This window comes from Belonocnema kinseyi, chromosome 5 (genome assembly GCF_010883055.1).
Source record: "Belonocnema kinseyi isolate 2016_QV_RU_SX_M_011 chromosome 5, B_treatae_v1, whole genome shotgun sequence".
Classification (NCBI taxonomy): domain Eukaryota; kingdom Metazoa; phylum Arthropoda; class Insecta; order Hymenoptera; family Cynipidae; genus Belonocnema; species Belonocnema kinseyi.
Genome location: NC_046661.1, coordinates 122,755,015 through 122,775,935, shown reverse-complemented (window position 1 = coordinate 122,775,935; position 20,921 = coordinate 122,755,015). Strand labels below are relative to the sequence as shown.

Below are 20,921 nucleotides of genomic sequence, written 5' to 3'. Positions count from 1 at the left end.
ATTTTATACATTTCCAATTCATTCTACAATTTTGAAGATTCACGATTCAAAGTTCTGTAATCCTGGACAGTTACAATTGAAATTTCATGATTGTTGAAAATTTGGAATAATAAATTATTCAGTTTTTAAGAATTATATTTTATAGGTATGTAATTTGGAACAATGTTTTTGGAAGTTCAATTTTGAAGACTTAAAATATAAAATTCTTTAATTTTAATGATTTGCAATTTAAAATTCCTTAATTATGAAAGATTTAAATCTTCAAAATTAATGAAATTTTAAAATGTAAATCCTTAAAATAACAGCATTTTTAATTGTAAAACTTAGAAATTGCATAATTTTTAAATTGATAATTTTACAAATTAAAAACGTTTTGATTTTAAAATATTTGCAATTGAAAGTTTTGCAATTTCAAAGATTTAAAAATGAAACTAATTTAATTTTCAAGATTTATATTTTTAATGTATGTAATTTTGAACGTGTTTTGGAACATGTCGTTTAATTTTTATTTATTAAAACTTTTTAATTTTGAAAGATGTAAAAAATAACAATTCTTAAATTGCGATGATTTTGAATATATCAAAATTCAAGTTTTCGATTCTAAATCTTTCAAATTGATGAAATTTCAAATGCAAATCATCGAAAATGCAGAATCTTTAATTCTGAAACATAAAACTTTAATAATCTTTAATTGTAAATTTTTTAAATTGCGAAATCTTGAATTTTAAAGATCAGCAATTCAGATTTTTTCAATTTTAAAGTTACAATAAAAAAATTTAATTTTAAGACTATGATTTGCAAATTATTCCACTATAAGGACTTATAGTTTGAGGGAATGCCAAATTTACAAATTTCTTTGCAATGATTTAGTTTGGAATATTTACAATCGGAAATTCTTCAATGTAAATTCAACTGTAAATTTTCTGAATTTAAAATTAGTCAATTTGGAATATTTGCAATTGAAGATTCTTTAATAGCTCTTCAATTATTATTATTATTATTATTATTATTATTATTATTATTATTATTATTATTATTATTATTACTATTAGTATCAATAACTCCATACTGTTATGTTTTTTAAACTGATCTTTAAATCAGCCAAGCAGATATTTTTGTTATAAATTTTAATAAATTGAAAGTTCAACTATTTTTTTTTACCGAAAATGTAGATAACAATGTTATAACTGTTAATAAATTTCATGAATAACAAGTAATACGAAATTTTAGCGGAATTAATTCATGTTTATTTCATAAATGTACATTAATTCCGAATGTATTGAGTATCAGCAAAATTCGAAATTATTGACTAAAAATGAAAACATTTTAAACATACTTGAATAATATTCAAAAACATTTTAACAGACGAATACAATACAACAAAAAACATTTTTCAAATATTTAGTATGAAATAAATTACTAAGTGTTACATAAATTAAATATGGCATAGTAAAATTAACGAATTTTTCAAGCTAGAATAAATTCTGATGAGATTTGCTTGTTGTTGGCCATTAAGATATTTTATTAATTTCTTTAAAAATTTCCAACTAATTGTTTCCACTTTAAATAACTAAAAAGATTTTAAAACATTTTCACCCAATGTAACTTCTTGTTACTTTAATACCGCTATGCAATAAATTATGCAATAATGATTTTTTAAGTTATTATTAATTTAAAAAAACATATTTTAATAATCAGGTGTATCTTTTTTCATAATTCCAACGATATAAGATTTCATTTTTTTCAGTTAAGGGTGTTTTTCCAAATTACGGCAGAATGTGATATATACATACACAATATACATAAATATATACTCATCGTTACATTATTACATTTCGCATTCTTTTCTCATCATGACATAGGATACTAATTAAATATAGAAATATTATTATTTTATCATTGAATCATCAAAAGGAAAGTCTAGAACACATAAAGTTTTTTTTCTCCTCCCGCCTAAATCCTTGTATCCTTTTATTTTATCTACACAACGCTAATTCTTTTTTTCCGAACACTCGGTATTTACACGTCTTCAGCATTGAATTAATTATAGTAATATCCATTATAGTATTATTAATCCTCGTACAGAATACAGTACGAGTACTAAGCCCAACTTTATTATGTTGGTTTACTAATAAAGTTGTAAATTTGTCGCAGCGTAGTGTGATTGGTGCAAAGCTTAACCAAGTCAATCTTTCGACCGGTAATTCGACTAATTATGCTTTCGCGACAACTACATTTGCATCAAGTATTATTTATCATAGGCCTTAAACCCCATAAGTGCAATAATCCCTATCTGTATGGTGATATGAAACTCGGAGAACATGAATATTCCCAAAATTATATTTTCTCAAATATTTCTCCATCTTAATTGTCAATTTACCTAAATTTTATTCTCTCGAATAAACTGAAATTCATGTGAAGAAAAGGCCATCTATAATAAATGACCATGTCATCGAAACTCCATGAACAGAATTTTATTATGTATCAAGGACGGAAAGAAGGCGATTGACGCACGATATCCGACATTCTGATTGACTGATTGAAATTTCCCGGCATTATTTAACCAATCAGAATTGCGGTAGCCATTTTGTGACATCACGTTTCGCTTAAGGGCATGTGACAGTATGTCACGTGATCAATTATAATATTGTTAGTTCTACAAATTAATTAGATGCGTTTATTTTGAAATGATAACTCTTGGTCAAACTTGAATTTTTTCCCGCCCAAGGTATTTTTAAAGGGCGAGCATTTATAATAATTTTAAATTACAATTTGAAAAATCGTATTCTTATCTTTATTAATAATTAATTATTTAAATTTCGCGGGAAAATGTATCGCTTCAAATTGAAAAGGACGCTTAATTTAAATGGTAAAAGAAGTCAAAGTAAAAAAAAATATATTATAAACATTAAACAGTTCCTTATTCAGGGTTGCTACAATATCCTAATTTTTTAATACATCTAGGTATAAAATCAACCATACACTTAGAAGATTAATAATATTGAAGAAAAAAAATTTGTTTCTACATACATTCTAAACACTTTTTACACGAGTTTTCAAAACAAAAAGATAAATTTTGAACCTAAAAAATGAATTTTTAACTAAAATTACGTATTTTCAACAAAAAGCATGAATTTTTAAAAAAAAATGGTCAACAAAATATCTTTTCTTTTAACCAAACAAATAAGTTTTAACCGGAAATAGAAGAATTAAAATTTTAGTTAGAACAATGCATTATTTTTTTAAATTCAGTTTTAAACCCAAAGGGTTGAATTTTCTATAAAAAAAGATACAAAATGCAAAACTAGAATAGTTACATCTTCAGTAAATAAAATTAATTTTCAATGAAAAGAAACAAATTTTTAGCGAAACAAATTAATTCTTAATCATAGGGATCAATTTTCAAGCAAAAATATGAAATTTTGACTAACATTTTCAATCCAAAAGATGCATTTTCTATAAAAACAAGCATTTTTAACTAAATATTTTTTTACCCAGAGAAATGAATTCTTATTAAAAAAAATAAAATATTTAAATCTTCTAAAAATGAAATATGTTTTAACGAAAAAGATTACATTTGTATTAAAAAAGGTCAGTTTTTCACAAAAAATGGAATTGTTTCAATAAAATATATAAATTTCTAATTATAAAAAATAAATTTACAAACAAGAACTAGAATAGTTCAATGTGCAATTAGAAAAGTAAATTTTAAACACACTGCTAAACTGAAATAGTTACATCTTCCGTTAAAAAATTAACTTTCAACTAAAAAGAAACGAATTTTCAGCCAAAGAAATTAATGCTCAATCACAGTGATGAGTTTTCAAACAAAAATAAGAATTTTTGACCAAATAGTGGAATTTTCAATCCAAAACATGAATTTTCATTTAAAAAAAAACGAATTTTTAACTAAAGATTTGTTTTTAACCAAAGACATTAATTCTGAATAAAAAATAAAATAATTAAATTTTCTACAAAACAGAACATTTTTTAACGAAAAAGATTACATTTCTATAAAAAAAGTGAGTTTTCGACTAAAAATGGAATGATGAAAGTGAATTTTCAACTAAAGTGATATATCTTCAACTAAAAAGATAAATTTTCTACCAAAAATAAAATACTTAAATTTTTAACCAAAGAAGAAACGTATTCTCAACAAAATTGTTAAACTAATCAGAATACTCTTCTACAAAAAAAACACGAATTTTTAAAAAATAGTTCCATTTTCACATCAAATAGATCAATTTTTAACTAATAACTATATCATTAAATTTCCAGAAAAATAACACTTAATTTTCAATAAAATAAAAATAATAAGTCAACGAAATAGTATAATTTTCATCCAAGAAGATCAAATTTCTACCAAAAAATATAAATTTTCGACAAAAACCTAAAGTTAAATTTCCAGTAAAAAAAAATTAATTCTAAACAAGAAAAAACAAATTTTCAACAAAAAAAATCAATTTTCAACCAATTAGACAAATTTTCTACCAAAATAGATGAATTTTTAACAAAGCACATGCATTTGCAGCCAAGAAAAAAAGGTTTGTCAACTAAAATGATGAATCGTCAACCAAATAAATTAATTTTTAACAAAGTAGTTCCACTTCCAACTAAGTAGTTAAATTTTCAATAAAAAATAATGATTTCTCAACGAAAAACGTAATATTCGATTCTTTAACCAAAAAGAATCTTAATTTGATACCAAAAAATAGTTGAATTTAACTAAAAAATATAAATTTTCAACAAAATAGTTTGGATATTTGCCATTTTTTAACCATATTAATAAAATGAACTTCAACTTTAGTTATTCGGCCATGTGGCAGCCCACAAGGCCGCCACCTATTATATTGTATTTAACAGTTTAAGATTCCCATTTTAAAATTAACTTGAGTCGAAAAAAAATTCAAGTCTGACCAAGAGTTACAAGACGTCAAAATAAAGGCACCAAATTAATTTGTCGACCTCATATATTCGGCGGAATTATAATTAGAAAAATCAATATATTGTATTGATTTTTCATAAATAATGCAATTTCATTAATTCTAATTTAGCTAGGTCTCTAGAAGACCGATTCTTAGTTATATTAAAAAAATAAAATAAAAATGCACAATATCAATTAAATAAAAACTCAAATGCGTCAAATAGACGTTTTCTTATATATTTTGAACCATTTTCCAAAATTTCAGAAAAATATATTCATTTTTCTAATCATGAAGTCGACAAATATAATAAATTATAATAATTAAAATTATTACATATTATTATACATTATATATTATAATTAAAATTAATAAAATATAAGAAAATAGAATTAGGGGAATATTAATGCACCTCGTGGAGCTCGATTCGGCGAATCTCTTGCTCTGAATCTTAAAAAATGAAGTTGGAAAATATTGAAAAATTCAACAAGTCTGGGGTGCAATAAGTTTCGCATTTTTGAAACGGAAGCAGGAATTCCTTAAATTAGAATTCTTGGAATTTGAAATATTTTTTTATAGAAAGTGAGAAACACTCTTTGGTTCATTTAACAAAATGGGTTTAATTTACAAATTCCAAAAATTCCAATTCCAATCATTTTAAGACATGTAAATGTATCAATTATATTTGGGATCAATTTTCTTAAATAAATTGGAATTTTTTTTTCGATACAAAAAAAAAAATAAATAAAAACTTTCGAGGGTGATGAAAGGACTTTTTCGGTCAAGCAGGATCAGCCGTGCATCTTCGATCTTCGCTTTCTTACAAATCTATTAAAATCCGCAGCAAATTTATCTTTAGCTAGTAGTTCCCTAATCCCGTGATGAGCAAAACTTGTCGGACTTTGCCCCTTTTTCGTAGGAAAATTCGAAATTAAAAACGAATTTCGCGCAAACTCGTGCTAAATTGCATATATATAAATATAATATTTATAGTTGTACTGTCGTCGAAACAAATAAGTGTAGGTAAAGTTTTATAATATCGTTATTGACAGTCTCCAAGGTGCTCTTGTAAAAAAAAACTCTCAAAAACGAATGTGTAAATAAATACAATATGACACTTACGTGTATTTCCTTTTTTTCTTTCATCATTAAATGTTGTTTTTCATCTTTTAAAAACATTATTCTTTTTAACGTTGCTTTAAGAAATTCAGGTCTGCCTTAGTGTCAATACACACAGAACTTAAATATTTTCAAATGCCTTCGATTTTTTCGATAAGCTTTCCTCGTTTCTATCGCAGACCTGGATTTTGAAAAAACTAATTCTACAAGATCAAGTCGAGAATGAGGCATAACGATAGTAAAAATTTCACTCAAAAATAACTGCTAGCTAGCTGAGAAGTGAAAGTGGAATACGAATAATGATATTATAGTTGTACATTTGATGCGCGGTTTTTATAATAAAAAGTCAGGAGTAGTTTACTTAAATCGAAGGAAAATCGTATCCAAGACTTACGCTGTCTGCTCTGCTAGGACAAACTTCTCGAAATATATGTTCGATAAATGGTTGCCTGCAAAAAAAAATTTAGAATTAGTTTCTGAAAAAATGGTACAAATTAATCATTTTTATTATAGCTCATAGTGTCGAAACTATCATAAAATTCTGAAAGTATTATATACATTTAGAATGTTATTCTGTAGTCGATAAATTATCAAAATTCCTATTTATTTATCGCAAGGTCTTTTCCGGTTTTCTCGTTTTCCTACTTAAATGTAAATTGAATGATCAGAATTCAAGAAGAAAATCAAACTATTATTTATTGAAAGTTCATTCTTCTTGATTGAGAGAATTTTTCTTTAAGAGTTTGTCTTCATTATTTATAATTTGTATTGTTTTGTTCAAAACTAAATTATTTCGTTGAAAATTCGTATTTGTGGGTTTATAATTCAACAGTTTGATTGCAATTTGGTTTCTTTCTTGAATAAGAAATTTTTTAAATTAAAAATTGAAGTTCGTATTTTTTTGATATTTTTGGTTTGAAAATGTATCTCTTTCTGTAGAAATTTCATCTTTTTTGTTTGTTTAAAAATACATTTCCAAATTATAAATTAGTTTTTTATATGAAAATTTAGATTTCCGGATGAAAATTCAACAGTTTTGTAGAAAATTCGAATTTTCGGCTCAATAATTAAACAATATGGCAGAAAGTTGGTTAAACCCGACTCTTTTTACCTTGAATTAACATCATTTTTATTGATATATCAATTATTACATTTTTCGTCGTCAATTCTTGTTTTTAGATAAAAAATTTAACTCCTTGATTGAAAGTTGGATTAGTTTCTTAAAAAATCTTTTTTTTTTTTTTTTTTTGAAGATTCATAATTTTAGTTAACATTCTTTTTTTAAATATTTTTTTTTACTGAAAATTAATTCTTCTCAATAAAAATTTAAATACACCATTTTTTGTTAAAATTTGAACTATTTTAGTTTAAAAATTCAACTATTTAGTTAAAAATTAATCAAATAAAATTTGAAGTAACATCACATTCAATGTTTAAAATATGTATTTGAAAAATTATATTATTTATTGAAAATTCGTCATTTCTTGTAGAAAATTATAGTATTTGCGTAAAAATCTATGCATTTTGTTAAAAATTTATCTTTTTTGGTAGAAAATTAATTTTTTCGGTTAAAAATGTAACTATTGTTGAAAATTCATCCTTTTTGGTTATAGTCAACTGTTTTTTTTATTTAACACTACCAGTTTTTTGGTTTAAAACTATTTGGTGAAAATGTATGTATTAAATTAACGATTCGTCCTTTTTTTGCGGGAAAATCGATTTTACTTGTTAAAAATGCAACGGTTTACATTCTTATCATTTTTTTAAAATAAAAAATGTAAACCATTTTGGTTTAAATATCAACTATGATATTATTTGGGGGAAAATTATTATTTACCGTTTGAAAATTAAATGTTTTGTGGAGAATTAGTCCGCTTGGTTTCAAAGTTCAACAATTTGGTAAAATATTCAACTTTTTTGTACAACCCCTGGTCAGTCATTTTCGAGCCGAAAATTTAATTGACAATAAACTAGTTATATTTTCAACAAGATAATTAAGTTTTCAATTTTGAACCAAAATTTGTAACAAAAAAAAACAACTAATTTTCAAATAAAATACAGTTGAACTTGAACAACAAAGAGAAATTTTCAAAAAAATACATCATTTTTCGACCAAATAGTTAAACTTTTTGCCGTATTTTTTAATTTTCGAGACAAAAATACGAATTTTCTACAAAAAAGTGGAATGTTAACCCGCAAATCTAATTTTTCATAAAAAAGATCATTTATAATTGGGCAATAGAATTTGTGACCAAAAAAAAAGATGGAATTTCTGAAGAAAGTGATAAATTTCCAAACGAAAAAGATTGAACAAATCTGAAGTTGAATTTTTAATTGAAAAAAATGCTCATCAAGAAACAAACAAAATTGTAATTCAAGTTGTTGAAATAGTAAGCCAAAAAGATGCATTTTTAACAAAACAGTTGAATTCGAACCAAAAAGAATAACTTTCAAATAAAACGATTTAATTTTCAACAAAATATTTTAATTTTTAACCAAGTAATAACAATTTTAAATACTAAAGATAAATTCTTAACGAAAAATTCAATTAATATTAGACTTTTTATTTGAGAAGAATGGACTTTCAATAAAAAATAGTTCTATTTTCTTCTTGGATTCTAATAATTCAATTCATAATAGTTAAATATAGCCAATTAGTGAAAAAGTTCAAAACTTGTTTTTTCACCCTTAACGGGCATACTGGGTCTACAACACCCAGCGACTTTTTTGCGCTTTAATAAAACGTACTAAAATCAAGAAAATGGAACATATGGCGCCAGATTAACCAATGACACTATAACACTAATTTTATTTTTGAAGCGCCATAATACCAAAAACTTAAAAAGTTATGAATTTTAGAGTGAAAGAAGCCTTTTTTTCAAAAAGGATTTTTTTTCTCACTATTTTAAATTTCAAAAACTGTTATTAAACCTTTTTCTCCTTAAACTAGATAGATTAAACATTATTACTTGATTTTCTTGTAAAAAATCTATCCAATACTGTCGGCACAGCACACGTTTGAATAACCTTGGGTATCTAACACCCAGTATGCTCTTTATGTAATTTTACAAAAGTTTCCTTTAAGGGTTAAGGAAAAGTAAAGAAATCCTGGCATTATCAGACAATTGCGAGAAAATAGTGTATCTAGTGTCATCTTTTTTAATAGTAGCTAAATAGTCTAATCACTACAAAAAAAAAGTGTCAAATAGTGTGAATCGTGTTGTGAGTCCGAGAGCTTAATTTTTTAGTAACGACATAAGAATTGAGAATAAAATGAAAAATTTTCCAAGTTGTCTTCGTTCACCAGGAAGTCTATTTGAAACGTTCGTGCAATTTTCAGGAAAGCCTTCGCAGTCAAAGTCAAGTGCAGCACGTTTTTCAAGTTTCGAAAGAGTCTAATTACGTATTTTGGAATCAAGCCAAATTGCTAATAAACTTGCTCTTTGTGTTTAGCAGCTCTCATACTAGCCTTAACCCGATTTCATTATGCAAGCAATCAAACAATGTGGCGGTAGTGAAACCAGAAATGCGTCTGTAAAAGCTAAAAGTTTAGTGCTCAACTCAAAATTTCAATTCGCGAATACAATGTTTATAAATACAAGATTCAGTCCTTCGCTACAATTTCTTGGATTGTTTATTCAGTAATGTCCAAAGTGGAAAAATCAAGACATTAGAAATTAATTTCATGGAAATAAGTGAGTAAACTTTGAACTAAATTTGCATTAAGCTTATTTTAAATGTAGCACATTTTATAGATCTTTTATCTTTTAAAAATCGAGGAGTTTCTATTTTTTTTAAAATAAGCTTGATTTAAAAACTTGGAACCTAGTGCATATCAACAGATAAGTTTTGCATGTGTGAATATTCGGTTTTAAAATTATTTGATTTAATTTTTAAAAAAATTAATTGAATGCAATTATATTTAACACTTTTGAATCTATTAAAAATTGAAATATTTATGTGTACAAATATAAATTCTTAATTATTATTGAATAATAAAAATGAAATAAAGCTATTGATATAGTAATATAAAAATGAATAAATTAAGAAAATAAATTGAAATGTTCTAACTTGAAGGGTTTCAAATTAAGATGTTTAAATCTGCACATTTTTAATTTTATACATTTAAATTAAATCTTTCTAAAGCTCTTCAAATTTTAAATATTTACGTGTAAAAATCTAAACTCGTAAAAATTTCAGAATAATTAAAACGGAAAATTTAGAATTTGAATAGCTTTAACCGTGGAACGATTAGAAATTAATTTTTAAATTTAAGCGTTCAAGATTCAACAAGCTCAAATTCTGAGCTTTCAGAGTGAAAAATTTACAAAGAAATTAAAGTAAACGAAAAGGTCTTCAAACTTTATCCGCCTTATGGTTACAAATTTTTTTATTACTTGCATAATAATCGAAATTTTGACCCGAAGGCCAGCATTCAAGAATTGAATATTTAAACATTTGAAGTGATATAATTTTAAATTGAATGTGCAGAAAATCGTAAGATTTTGTTAAATTTGAAACACAAATTGAAAACGTAATATTTGCCAAACTGGACTACTGAAATAAATTATCCAAACATATGTGATTGTACGATTTTCAAATTTAATTTGAACAATATCAGGTTGAAAATATTAAAAATTTAAAAGGTTTAATTACGAGCACTATAAAAAATTAAAAGCCGATTTCCTTTAAATAAATAAAAAAACAACAATTTTTTATTTGGACAACTTATAACCTAAATTTGATGTCCAAAATTAACAAATTAAAATTACGAGGTTCATTGTTAAAATTTTAAATAGAATGCATACAAAATCGAATAGTTTAAAAAATGCAGGAGTTTCCAGCTTGTTTTAAGAGTTTTATTATTTAATAAAAATTTTTAAACTAATGTTTATTAATGTCAGTAAATTAATAAGGTTTAAAGCTCGTCAAAAATGTTGTAATTTTCATTTTAAAAAAACTTATTTTCTACCAACTGTTAAATCTTCAAAGCAAAACTGAGTTAAAATTTTAAATAAAAAAACTAATTTTCAGCCAAAAAAGGAATTCTCAACGAAGTAATTAAATTTTCATTTATAAAATGATTTTTATTCAAAATGATGAATCATAAATTTAAAAAATTGATTTTGAACAGAAGACGAATATTCAACTAAAAAATACCAACTTTCATGCCAAATATTTACATTTTCAAAAAAATGAAATAGTTAAACTTTCATTTAGAAAAAATTAATAAAAAACAAAGAATTTTCAACTAAATAGTTGATACTTTAACTAAAATGGGTGAAATATCTACTAAAGGAGGTAAATTTTCATACCAAAAAGCGAAATTTCATAAAAATACTTTAAATTTCTACCAAAAACTACGAATTTCCAACTAAAAAAGATTTTTATTTTAAATAAAAAAAAAAGAGTTGAATTTCCAATGCAATTATTACTTCTCCACAAAAAATTTAATTTCCAACAAAATAGTGAAAATTTCCTCCAGGGATGAATTTTCATCTAAAATGATGAATTATAGACACAAGAAATGAATTTTTAGAAAAGCAATTCCACTTTCAACCAAGTAGTTACATTTTCAAAAAAAATAAATAAATAAATTTTCAACCGAGAAGATTAATTTCCTACAAAAAATTTTTTTTTTAAATGAATTTTCGACAAAATACGTATATTTTTACCCAAATAGATAAATTTTCAATTAAAAAATATAATTTTTTAACCAAAATTAAATAATTAAATTTTTATATAAAAAATTAATTTTCAACGGAAAAACCCCTGTATTTTCCCGAGAATATTAATATTAAATTTAATTCTTTTTTATTTTAAGTACGAATGGAGCCTTTAACCTTTTTAGTTTGTTATATAAAAAATAATTATATCATAAATTATAAAAGTTGTATGAATTCCTCATTTTTAAATATATAAAAACTGTAAATTGAACAATTTTATATCTTAATCAATAATCCTTCAGCTTGAAACTTTCAAAATTTTATAGTTTTGAAATTACATTAACAAAATATTGTACGATTTCAATAGTTTTAACTAAAAACCTGAATATATAAATTTACTTATGTTAAGTTTTCTCATATAAAGTTGAGCCGAAGAACTCAAAAAACGTGAAAATAACTTTCAAATTTAATTTCCTTACAAATCATATAATATAAAATTAAAAGCGCGCTTTTGTTTTGATATAAGAATTTGAAATTATATTATTTTAAAGGAATTATTAAAATTGTATACTTTCAAAGAATTGGGAAGTGAGAAAATTCATTAATTTCACAACTAATAGTGGATCATTTTGAAATTTAGTGCGTTTAAATTAGAAAAATGTTGAATTTAAATTGCTGGAAAATGGTAAAATATAAATTTATTGGCTTTAAAATTTTTAATTTAAATCTTTCAAAAAATAGGAATTGAAAATTGAAAAATTTCGAAAAATTATTAATAATTGCATGGTTTTAAAGAAACTTTCCAACTTTTCAAGACTCTTTTCCTACTACTTGGTTCAGGTTTGAACTACTTTATTACAAATTAATTTTTTAAACTGAAAATTGAAATATTCTAGGTTTTTGTTAAAAATTAACTTTTTTTGTAGAAAATTCAAATATTTGGTATAAATTAGAAGTACTTTGTAAAAAATTCATTTTCTGGTAAGAGACTCAATCATTTCAGTTGGATATTTATCTCTTTCTTTGAAAATTGAACTATTTTGTTGAAAATAAAGTTTTTTAACTGAAAATTGAACTATTCAATTTTTTGTTTAAAAATAAAAAATTTTCCACTTGAAGTAATAAAAACTGAGCTACAAATGAAAGCACTCAAAGTGAAACTGTTAAATTTTGCAGTTTTACAAATGAAATTAAAAAGTTTTTAAATAACAAATTTTTTATTCAAATGCTCAATAATTTACGCGTATAAAATTGAAGGTACTAACATTTTTCAATATAAAAAACGTAAATCCACGTTATCATTTTCAATCCTCTAAATTAAAAAATCAATTACTGAACTTCGAAATTTTCAAAATTATATAATTTTAAGGAGTTTTAAGCTAGAAACATCAAAGATTGAAAAAATGAACAAAAATTTAACTGATCACTTCCTAAAATAGAAATTCAATTATTTTCTTTTTAAATAGTTTAAACATCCTTGAACAGCTTCAAAATTTTACTTCAAAATCTTGGGAAGTCTAGAAGTTGTTTTAAATTGGTTTAAAATTTAAAATTATTTTGGAAATTTTTTCAGAACTTCTAAATATCTGCCAAAATGAATTGAATTTTTTCTACAATTTTCAGAAATTCCTGCAAATTTTGGAACATTTCTTCACAATTTGGATGCATAAATAGCAATTGAACATTTATTACTTGTAGGCAAAGTTTTAAGAAAAATTTGAAAAGAAATTTGATAATAATTTTTCATTTTGAAAAATTATTTTTAGAGAAAATTTAAAAAGTTTTTCAAAGATTTAAACAAAATTTTCAAAAAAGATTCTAGAAGATTTTAAGAAAGCTTTCTAAAATTTGCATGATAATTTTTAATCTTTTTTAAGCTATTGCAAATCTCTTAAAATTATTCACATTTTTTCTACAAATGTTCATTTGTAAATAATACATCAAAATTTAAAAATTTCATTTATAAATTAATCATTTTTCAAATACAACAATTAAAATTGTACCGTTCAAAGTTTAAAGGCTCTTCGAAATTTTAACGATTCCAGGTTTTCTATGCCAAAAAATTCAGTTAAAGATTGTTTACTTTTAAATATTTGGTTTCCATTTACTTGTTTTAAATAAAAAATTAAACATTGCTCAATAGTCAATAATTAATCTTTTTTTTTAATTCAAAATTTCAAATTGAATGGGTTAAAAATTAAATATTTTAGACTGAAATAATATTTTAAATGTAATAAAATTCTTTAATTAAGAATATATTCTTATGAAGTTTTTTAAAAGTTGAAAATAGTTAATAAACTTTCAGTCACACGTTCACATTTACTTAATGACTAAGTGTTTCAAATTAAAACCGTTTAAGTTTTAACGTTAAAATCTTGAAATTCTTCAATTTTAAACTGGTTTAAAATCGTGTTTGTTCACTTTTTATTATTTAGAGTACAGATAAATTTAAAAAATGTATTTATTTATTAAATAAAAATGTTTTTTTCCAACATTTTTAGCATCAAAGGCTTTTATTTTGTATATGTACAAGTCTTCAAGAAAGCATTGAAAAATTATTTAATTTAAAAATGTAAGCCTAGAAATAAAAATGTTAAATGGAAAAATTTTAAAGTTAAATTTTTTTTGAATTATGCATTGTAAGCTATATAACAGCATGATTGAAAAACATAACAATTCCACTAATTATTTAAAAACTGTTAAAATCGAACGTGGATAGATTTTTCTTCTACAAATTTGTAAAATTCCCGCAAAAAAATGCCCGGTTTCTTGGTCCAGCGGCTACCCTGATTTTCTAATATACTACGCATTTAAAATTTTTAATTATTCTATTTTACAAAGTAAAATACCACCATTTCCAAATTTAGAACGTTTAGAATTGCATTTTTTAAAATTTAAATTGCTGAAAAATAATAAAATATTGCATTTATAGCTTTTAAAATAAAAAAATCCACATCTTTCAAATCTTAACAATTAAAAATGGAAGAAAAATAAAAAAAATTCAAAAAAACATTAATAATTGAATATGTTTAAATTGGCTTTCAAAATTTACCAAGTCCCTTTCCAAATTAATCTGAAAAAAATATAATTTCAAATTTAATAATGTTCCAAAGTGAACATTTCAAATTCATTACCACTCAATTTCTTTTTAGCAATAAAATATAAATAAAATTATACTTCAATTTCAAAATTTCCATCGTAACTATTATTTTCTCCTAGAGAAATGTCTTCTAAAGATAAAATTCTCAATTCTATGTTTATCAGATGAACTCACTCTTGTTTACATTCTGAATTACAAAACTGACACACTTGACTCTAGAATAAATGGAATTATCAATTTATCACAATTCCCTGTTTAAAGGTGTAATAGCTCAAATATGGGGAAACTCGACTGATAAATAGAAATAAACTTACTTCGCAGCGAGTCCTCCACCAGGTGGCAGATTGGGCAGGTCCTCGTCCATAAGATACTGGAGCAGTTGAAGAAAGTCGAAGCCCTCTTTGCCTTCCTGCTGCGCGACAATTGCTGTTTAAACAACAACAACAACACAATATTAGTATTTATTTCGAAATCGAACAAACAAAAATCTGCACATGCTTTAGAAAACAATTTGTAAAACAGTGAAGACCTTCGAGCAACATCTTTGATTTCTCTCACGGAAGTAGTGCCTTTGACTTGGAGCCAAAAGTCTCAACTCTCTATTGGTGAGATAAATGTTTCATTCAAAATATACAAAGAAAATAACGGTTCACTAAATTTAACAGTACTTAATCAATTTAATAGATCTATAAATGAAAAGGTTGATATTATCTAACGGGTATTTGGTAACAGAAAGAGAAACGAATAAAAGGAATCATGCAAGCTACTTAGGACTGGAATAGAAATTACGTTAGCCACAGTACATTTCTTATGGGGAATTTATATGTAATTTAAATCCAATTTTAATCGGATTGTACTCCGGTCATAAGTAGATACGTTTCTCTTTCGATATCATATCATCAAGTTTGTCCACCTCTGGAATTGTCGAAACATTTTTTTCTTACGTAAAACTCTTCGCTCGATTTTCTTTGTTTGTTTTTAACGAAGTTACTTTTTTTTTAACGGCAAATGCAGAAATCTCTGCCATAAGAAATGCATTGCCGTTAAATCGACTCTAAGACAAGGGATAAAGTAGAATGATAAAAACGGTGAGACCTAGAGGCGTAAAGAAATTCGTACCTACCTTCCAAATCTTCTAAGTATTAATGCAATCTTTAGAATACAAAACGAGAATTTTAATTACAATATTGCTTTAATGTTTCTTTCTAACAACTCCAAGGGTGGAACACATCTTTTTTTCTTTCAATTATAAAGTTTTCGCACATCAATCATTTAGCTGCTTAACAATCTGATTACCAGACTAGTGGAAAACTTTCAGTTTACGGCCTACATTTGTACTAAACTTGACGTGACGCATCTCTTTTTTTTATTGTATGCTTACAGGACAATATTCGGTTTTACTTTCGTAATAACGCTCGTAAGTACTTCATATCAGCGACTGATTTTTTTATTTGATCATGACTAGATTCGACAAAATGATACGTTTCGGTATAACAGTCTAGGGACCGTACTTAAAATTACGTAACGGATTCCCCCCCCCCCCCACGACCATAACGAACTATAATGAAATATCCCCATTTGCAAATTTCCTTGGAAAATTTTTTATTTCTCTTGAAAATTAACATTCAAATAACACTCAAATAACAGCATTTCAAACTTGTACTATTTTTAACAGAGAACTTTTTATAAAAAAAAGTGAAACAATATTTCAGATAAAAATTTTATATTTTAAAATTTATTTATTAAAAGAAAGAAAACTTTTCTAACATAACAGATGATTTTTTAACAAAATACTTGAATTCTCAAGAAAATAATTAACATTTCAAGCAAGTAGTTATATAATAATAAAAAATAGTTGATATTTCAACCAAAAAAGGTAAAATTTTTATTTTTTTAAATTAATTGTAAAACCAGAATAACGAATTTTTAACAAAGAAAGATTTTTTAGGCCTGAAAGAAAAGAAAAATTTACTTAAATTGTCGAAACTACATATCAAGATATACATTTACTGTACAAAAATTGAATTTTCCAACAAAAAAAAATTGGTTTTCAACAAAATAGTTCATTGCCAACCAAACAAATAAACCTTCAATCAAAACAAAATTTTAAAATAAAGTAATTCAAACTGTATCCAGGCAGTAGATTTTTTAATGATAAAAGTTCAGTTTTCAACAAATTAGTTAAGCTTTCAACCAAAGAGTTGAATTATCAATTAAAAATATGAATCTTCAACGAAAAAAATGATTTCTTAACAAAGTAGTTAAAACCAAATTTTCAACCAAAGAAGATTAATTTTCAATCAAACAGTTGCATTTTTATACAAGAAATATGAAATTTCTATTGAAACAGGTGAATTTTTAAATAAAAAAGATAAATTTAAAAAAATTAAATGTTTATAAAAAAAATGTTATTCTGCCTTTTCTACATCAAAATATGAGTTATAAACAAGAAGTACATTTTCTACGAAAATACCTGCGTTTTCAACCCAAAAATATGATCTTTTAACAAAATACTTGAATTTGCAACAAAAAAGTATGACTTTAACCAAAATGTTGAGTTTTCAACCAAAAAATGGAATTTTCATTCAGAAAATGTTTCAGTTGACATTTCACCACAAAGATATGTATTTTAAACAAAAAGCATATTTTCTACGAAATAGATTACTTTTCGACCCAAAAAGACAAATTTTTAACAAAACAGTTCTTTTTCAACCAAAAAGGATGGCTTTTTAACAAAATTGTTCAATTTCTTAAACAAATAATAAAATTTATAACTAAAAAGAGAAACTTCAAGAGGATACTAATGAAAAAAATAGAGATAGAAATAAAAGAAAAATAAATTAGTAACAAGAATATAACATCAGGGTACCGCAAAACTTCATTTAAAAAATTCCCTAATTTGTCCTTGACCATTAATATACGAAGACCAGAATCTTAAACTTGCAAAATTCTATAACTTTTAATATTTTATTAGTTAAATAAAAGAATTGCAAATTAAAATTTAAAAATTTCAAATCTATTATTTTTGACATTTATTTAAACTTATAAAAATGCCCCGACTTTTCCTTGACTAATAAAATTCCCTGACTTAAAAAAAAATTGCTGTTGTCCAAGTTCGTTTCTCACTCATCAGATTTTTTTTTAGCGAGTAAAATTAAATTCATAATAAATTTCTGTACAATTACTGCAAGTTATTTGTTAAATAATTTAAATACGATCCCCTATTTGTGTCACGACCCACAGGAAGGCTTCCAAAATCATTTTTATTGACATTAACGCTTTGAAAAATGCCAGGTGTGCTTTGTTCATTAAAAATTATGTATAATTTACTGTCTTTAGGATGCTGAGAATAAACAGTTATTAACAATCGTTTCTGTGCTACTCATTTTCAAAATATTAAAGTTTAATTTAAAAACATAATTTTAGGTAATTTAAAACTAAATATTTCTATATTTGGATGTCTTTCTAGTAATATAAAATAGAAATGAAAAAAATAAAGTTTTCCAAATTGTTCATTTACATTTAAAATACCTTTCATGTCTTTCAAATTTGAGGTTATTAGTTTTTTAAATTGTGTATCCCTTTTGAATTTAGAAGCTTTCCATTTATCAATTTAAAAGGCATGCATTTTCTATTTAAGTTGACTCCAATTTTTTTAAGTATTTTAATATAGAAACTATCACAAATTTATTTGTATTAAAAATGCTGAGTTTAAAAATATATTTTTAATTACAATACGAAAGATTTTCCTTTTTATAAGAAATAAGTTTTTCATTATTCATACAATTTTCAGTTTAAAATATTTTATGAAGCATAAAGCATTTGCATATATTCAAAAGTTATTCAAATTATTTAATAGAAGAATATTGTGATTATTCATACAAAAATAAAGAAACTAATGTAAAGTTTAAGTTATTTCCAGGCATTAAGATAACAAACTGTTAACTTAGAAAATGGACAGAAATGCCTTTAAACAAATTGACTGTAAAACACTAAGAACTCAAAAAAGATATTTTCAAATATAATAAAATCATTTTAAAGAAGAAAAACTGAAATAATCGAAATACAGATTCTATAATTTTAATTAACAAAGCCTCCTGCATACGAAACAATCGACATTTCCAACTGTACAACCAACCCTTAAAATTAAAACACATCTCTAAATCTATATTCGCTAACACTCACCGCTAAGTTAGAAAATATTTATATTTTCAAAAGAAGTCTGTTCTAAGGAAGAATTATGAGGAAAGAGAATGATAAGCACTAGAAAGAGAAGATAGACTCCTAAAATAAGAAGGTGTCTATAATCTAAAAGATATTTTATCAATTATAATTAAAATATCGCCTCGTTCTACTATACTCAGGTGAAAGAACAAACCCTTTTGAAACACGAATGGAAGTACTTGACAGTTTAGAAAAATATTTTTGTGATTTTTCTATCACTTAGGTATGCTATAGATATTAAGGAAATTTGATATTAAAAACTTGATCCGCGATTCACGTTTTGATCACTTTTTAAGATAAATTTGTTATTACATCTAAAAATCACGATATGTTTAATTATTTTACAAACGACTGAAGGACGAGGAGCACATAACTTCATAACAACTTTAAATCTCATAAATTTCTTCATTTTGAACCAATTTAAACCGAAAACCTGTCAAAATTAAACGGATTTCAAATTGAGTAATTATCAAATTCAATAACTTAACTTTTTAACATTTTCAGTTCCCTAAAAATTGAAAAATTTTAACACTGTACCATTCAAATTTGAAATAGAAGTTGAAAGAGTTTAAAATAGTACCATTTACATGAATAGAAACCCTAAACATTGAAAATTTGTTGTAAAAGAAACACTAAAAATTCAAATTGAACTGAAAGCGCCTTAAATTATGTATTTTTAAATTTGAAACATTTAAAGATGAGTATCAAATGAGAAATTTAACAATTTAAATGATTTAAACTAGGATGGCCTTTATTTTTTTTCAATTTTCTATTGGCTTTCTCCCTATTGACATTGAATCAGTGTATTTTCAACATTTTTTAAACAATAATGTATAATTTCGAATTGAAAGCATCTTAAATTTTTAAAAAATGTATATAGAACGATTTTGGATAATTTAATTAGAAAAAGGAGCTGAACTGTATGATTTCAAAGTCGAAGCGGTAGAAATTAAAAAAATTTATATTGAATTGAAGAAACGCGAAATTGAATGATATCAAATAATAATTTCGCAAATAGGGAAATGTCAAAACGTTAAAAATGTAATATTTCAAGATTCGAATTCTGGAAATTGGATCATTTAAAATTCAGAGGAATTGAAATTGTATTATGTATAATTAAAAGCGCTTAAAGTTAAATAATTAAAAATTTGAGATTGAAAATGAAATTGAATCCTGCAAAGCCAAAGCCTCTGAAATCTTAGAATATTAAATTACTATTACATAACAAAATTATAATTTAACATCATAGATAATTGGACTAATTTTTTTTTAAATCAAAAAATGTATTAATTTATTATAAAAACATTCAATATAAACAGTAATTTTAAAACGGAAACATTAAAAAAATGTCGCCAAAAATTGTGATATTAACTTTTTTATACTGACAGCCTTAAAAATTTCAATTATTTGAAGTAAATTTAAAACGCTTAAAAATGAATCATTTTTAAATTGCTAATTATTCTTTCCAAAATTCAACAAATTAAGGGCATGTGACACAGCTAAATACCTATATTACCGACCTCACTTTTTCCGTTCACTGAATGTTTTTTTGAACTTAAGAACTTTTTTTGTAAATAAAATATCGAGTTGAAACGTTGGTAAATATATTAGAGTACAATAAAGTACGTTTAGGTACTGCATTTTGGTAGGAACTTCACTGAAAATTATTTCATCTTTTTTATGACCCTCAACATTTTTTGAACGTTCGAACTTTTTTTATACATAAAATATCGGTCTCGAACTTTGAGAAATGCAAGAGCCGAAAGAAAACTACGTTTAAGTACAAAACTTAATAATAATAGATGTAAAAAAATATATTTCAACAATCAATTCCAACGGCATCAGTCGGTAACGTTGTACACGAAAATACGAACTCTCTAGAGCCTCGTC

The 20,921-nt window shown here is 24.5% G+C and overlaps 1 protein-coding gene and 1 long non-coding RNA gene across 9 annotated transcripts in view; one reads left to right on the top strand and one right to left on the bottom strand.

Annotated features, from left to right (window-relative positions):
* LOC117173433 (protein phosphatase 1A) overlaps positions 1-20,921 on the bottom strand; it is a 59,071-nt gene that overhangs the window by 6,603 nt on the left and 31,547 nt on the right. For all 8 annotated transcript variants that reach the window (XR_004467181.1, XR_004467180.1, XR_004467179.1 and 5 more), the window contains exons 4-5: positions 15,122-15,233; positions 6,436-6,490 (exon numbers count right to left, since the gene is read on the bottom strand). Coding sequence is in view for 5 of the 8 variants with exons in the window: in XM_033361997.1 (XP_033217888.1) it covers positions 6,436-6,490; positions 15,122-15,233 (167 nt within the window). In the remaining 3 variants the exon portion in view is untranslated. The remainder of the gene's footprint in view (positions 1-6,435; positions 6,491-15,121; positions 15,234-20,921) is intronic.
* LOC117173435 overlaps positions 9,522-20,921 on the top strand; it is a 12,923-nt gene continuing 1,523 nt past the window's right edge. Inside the window, exons 1-2 of the long non-coding RNA XR_004467182.1 lie at positions 9,522-9,736; positions 15,069-15,412. This is a non-coding gene — a long non-coding RNA (uncharacterized LOC117173435). The remainder of the gene's footprint in view (positions 9,737-15,068; positions 15,413-20,921) is intronic.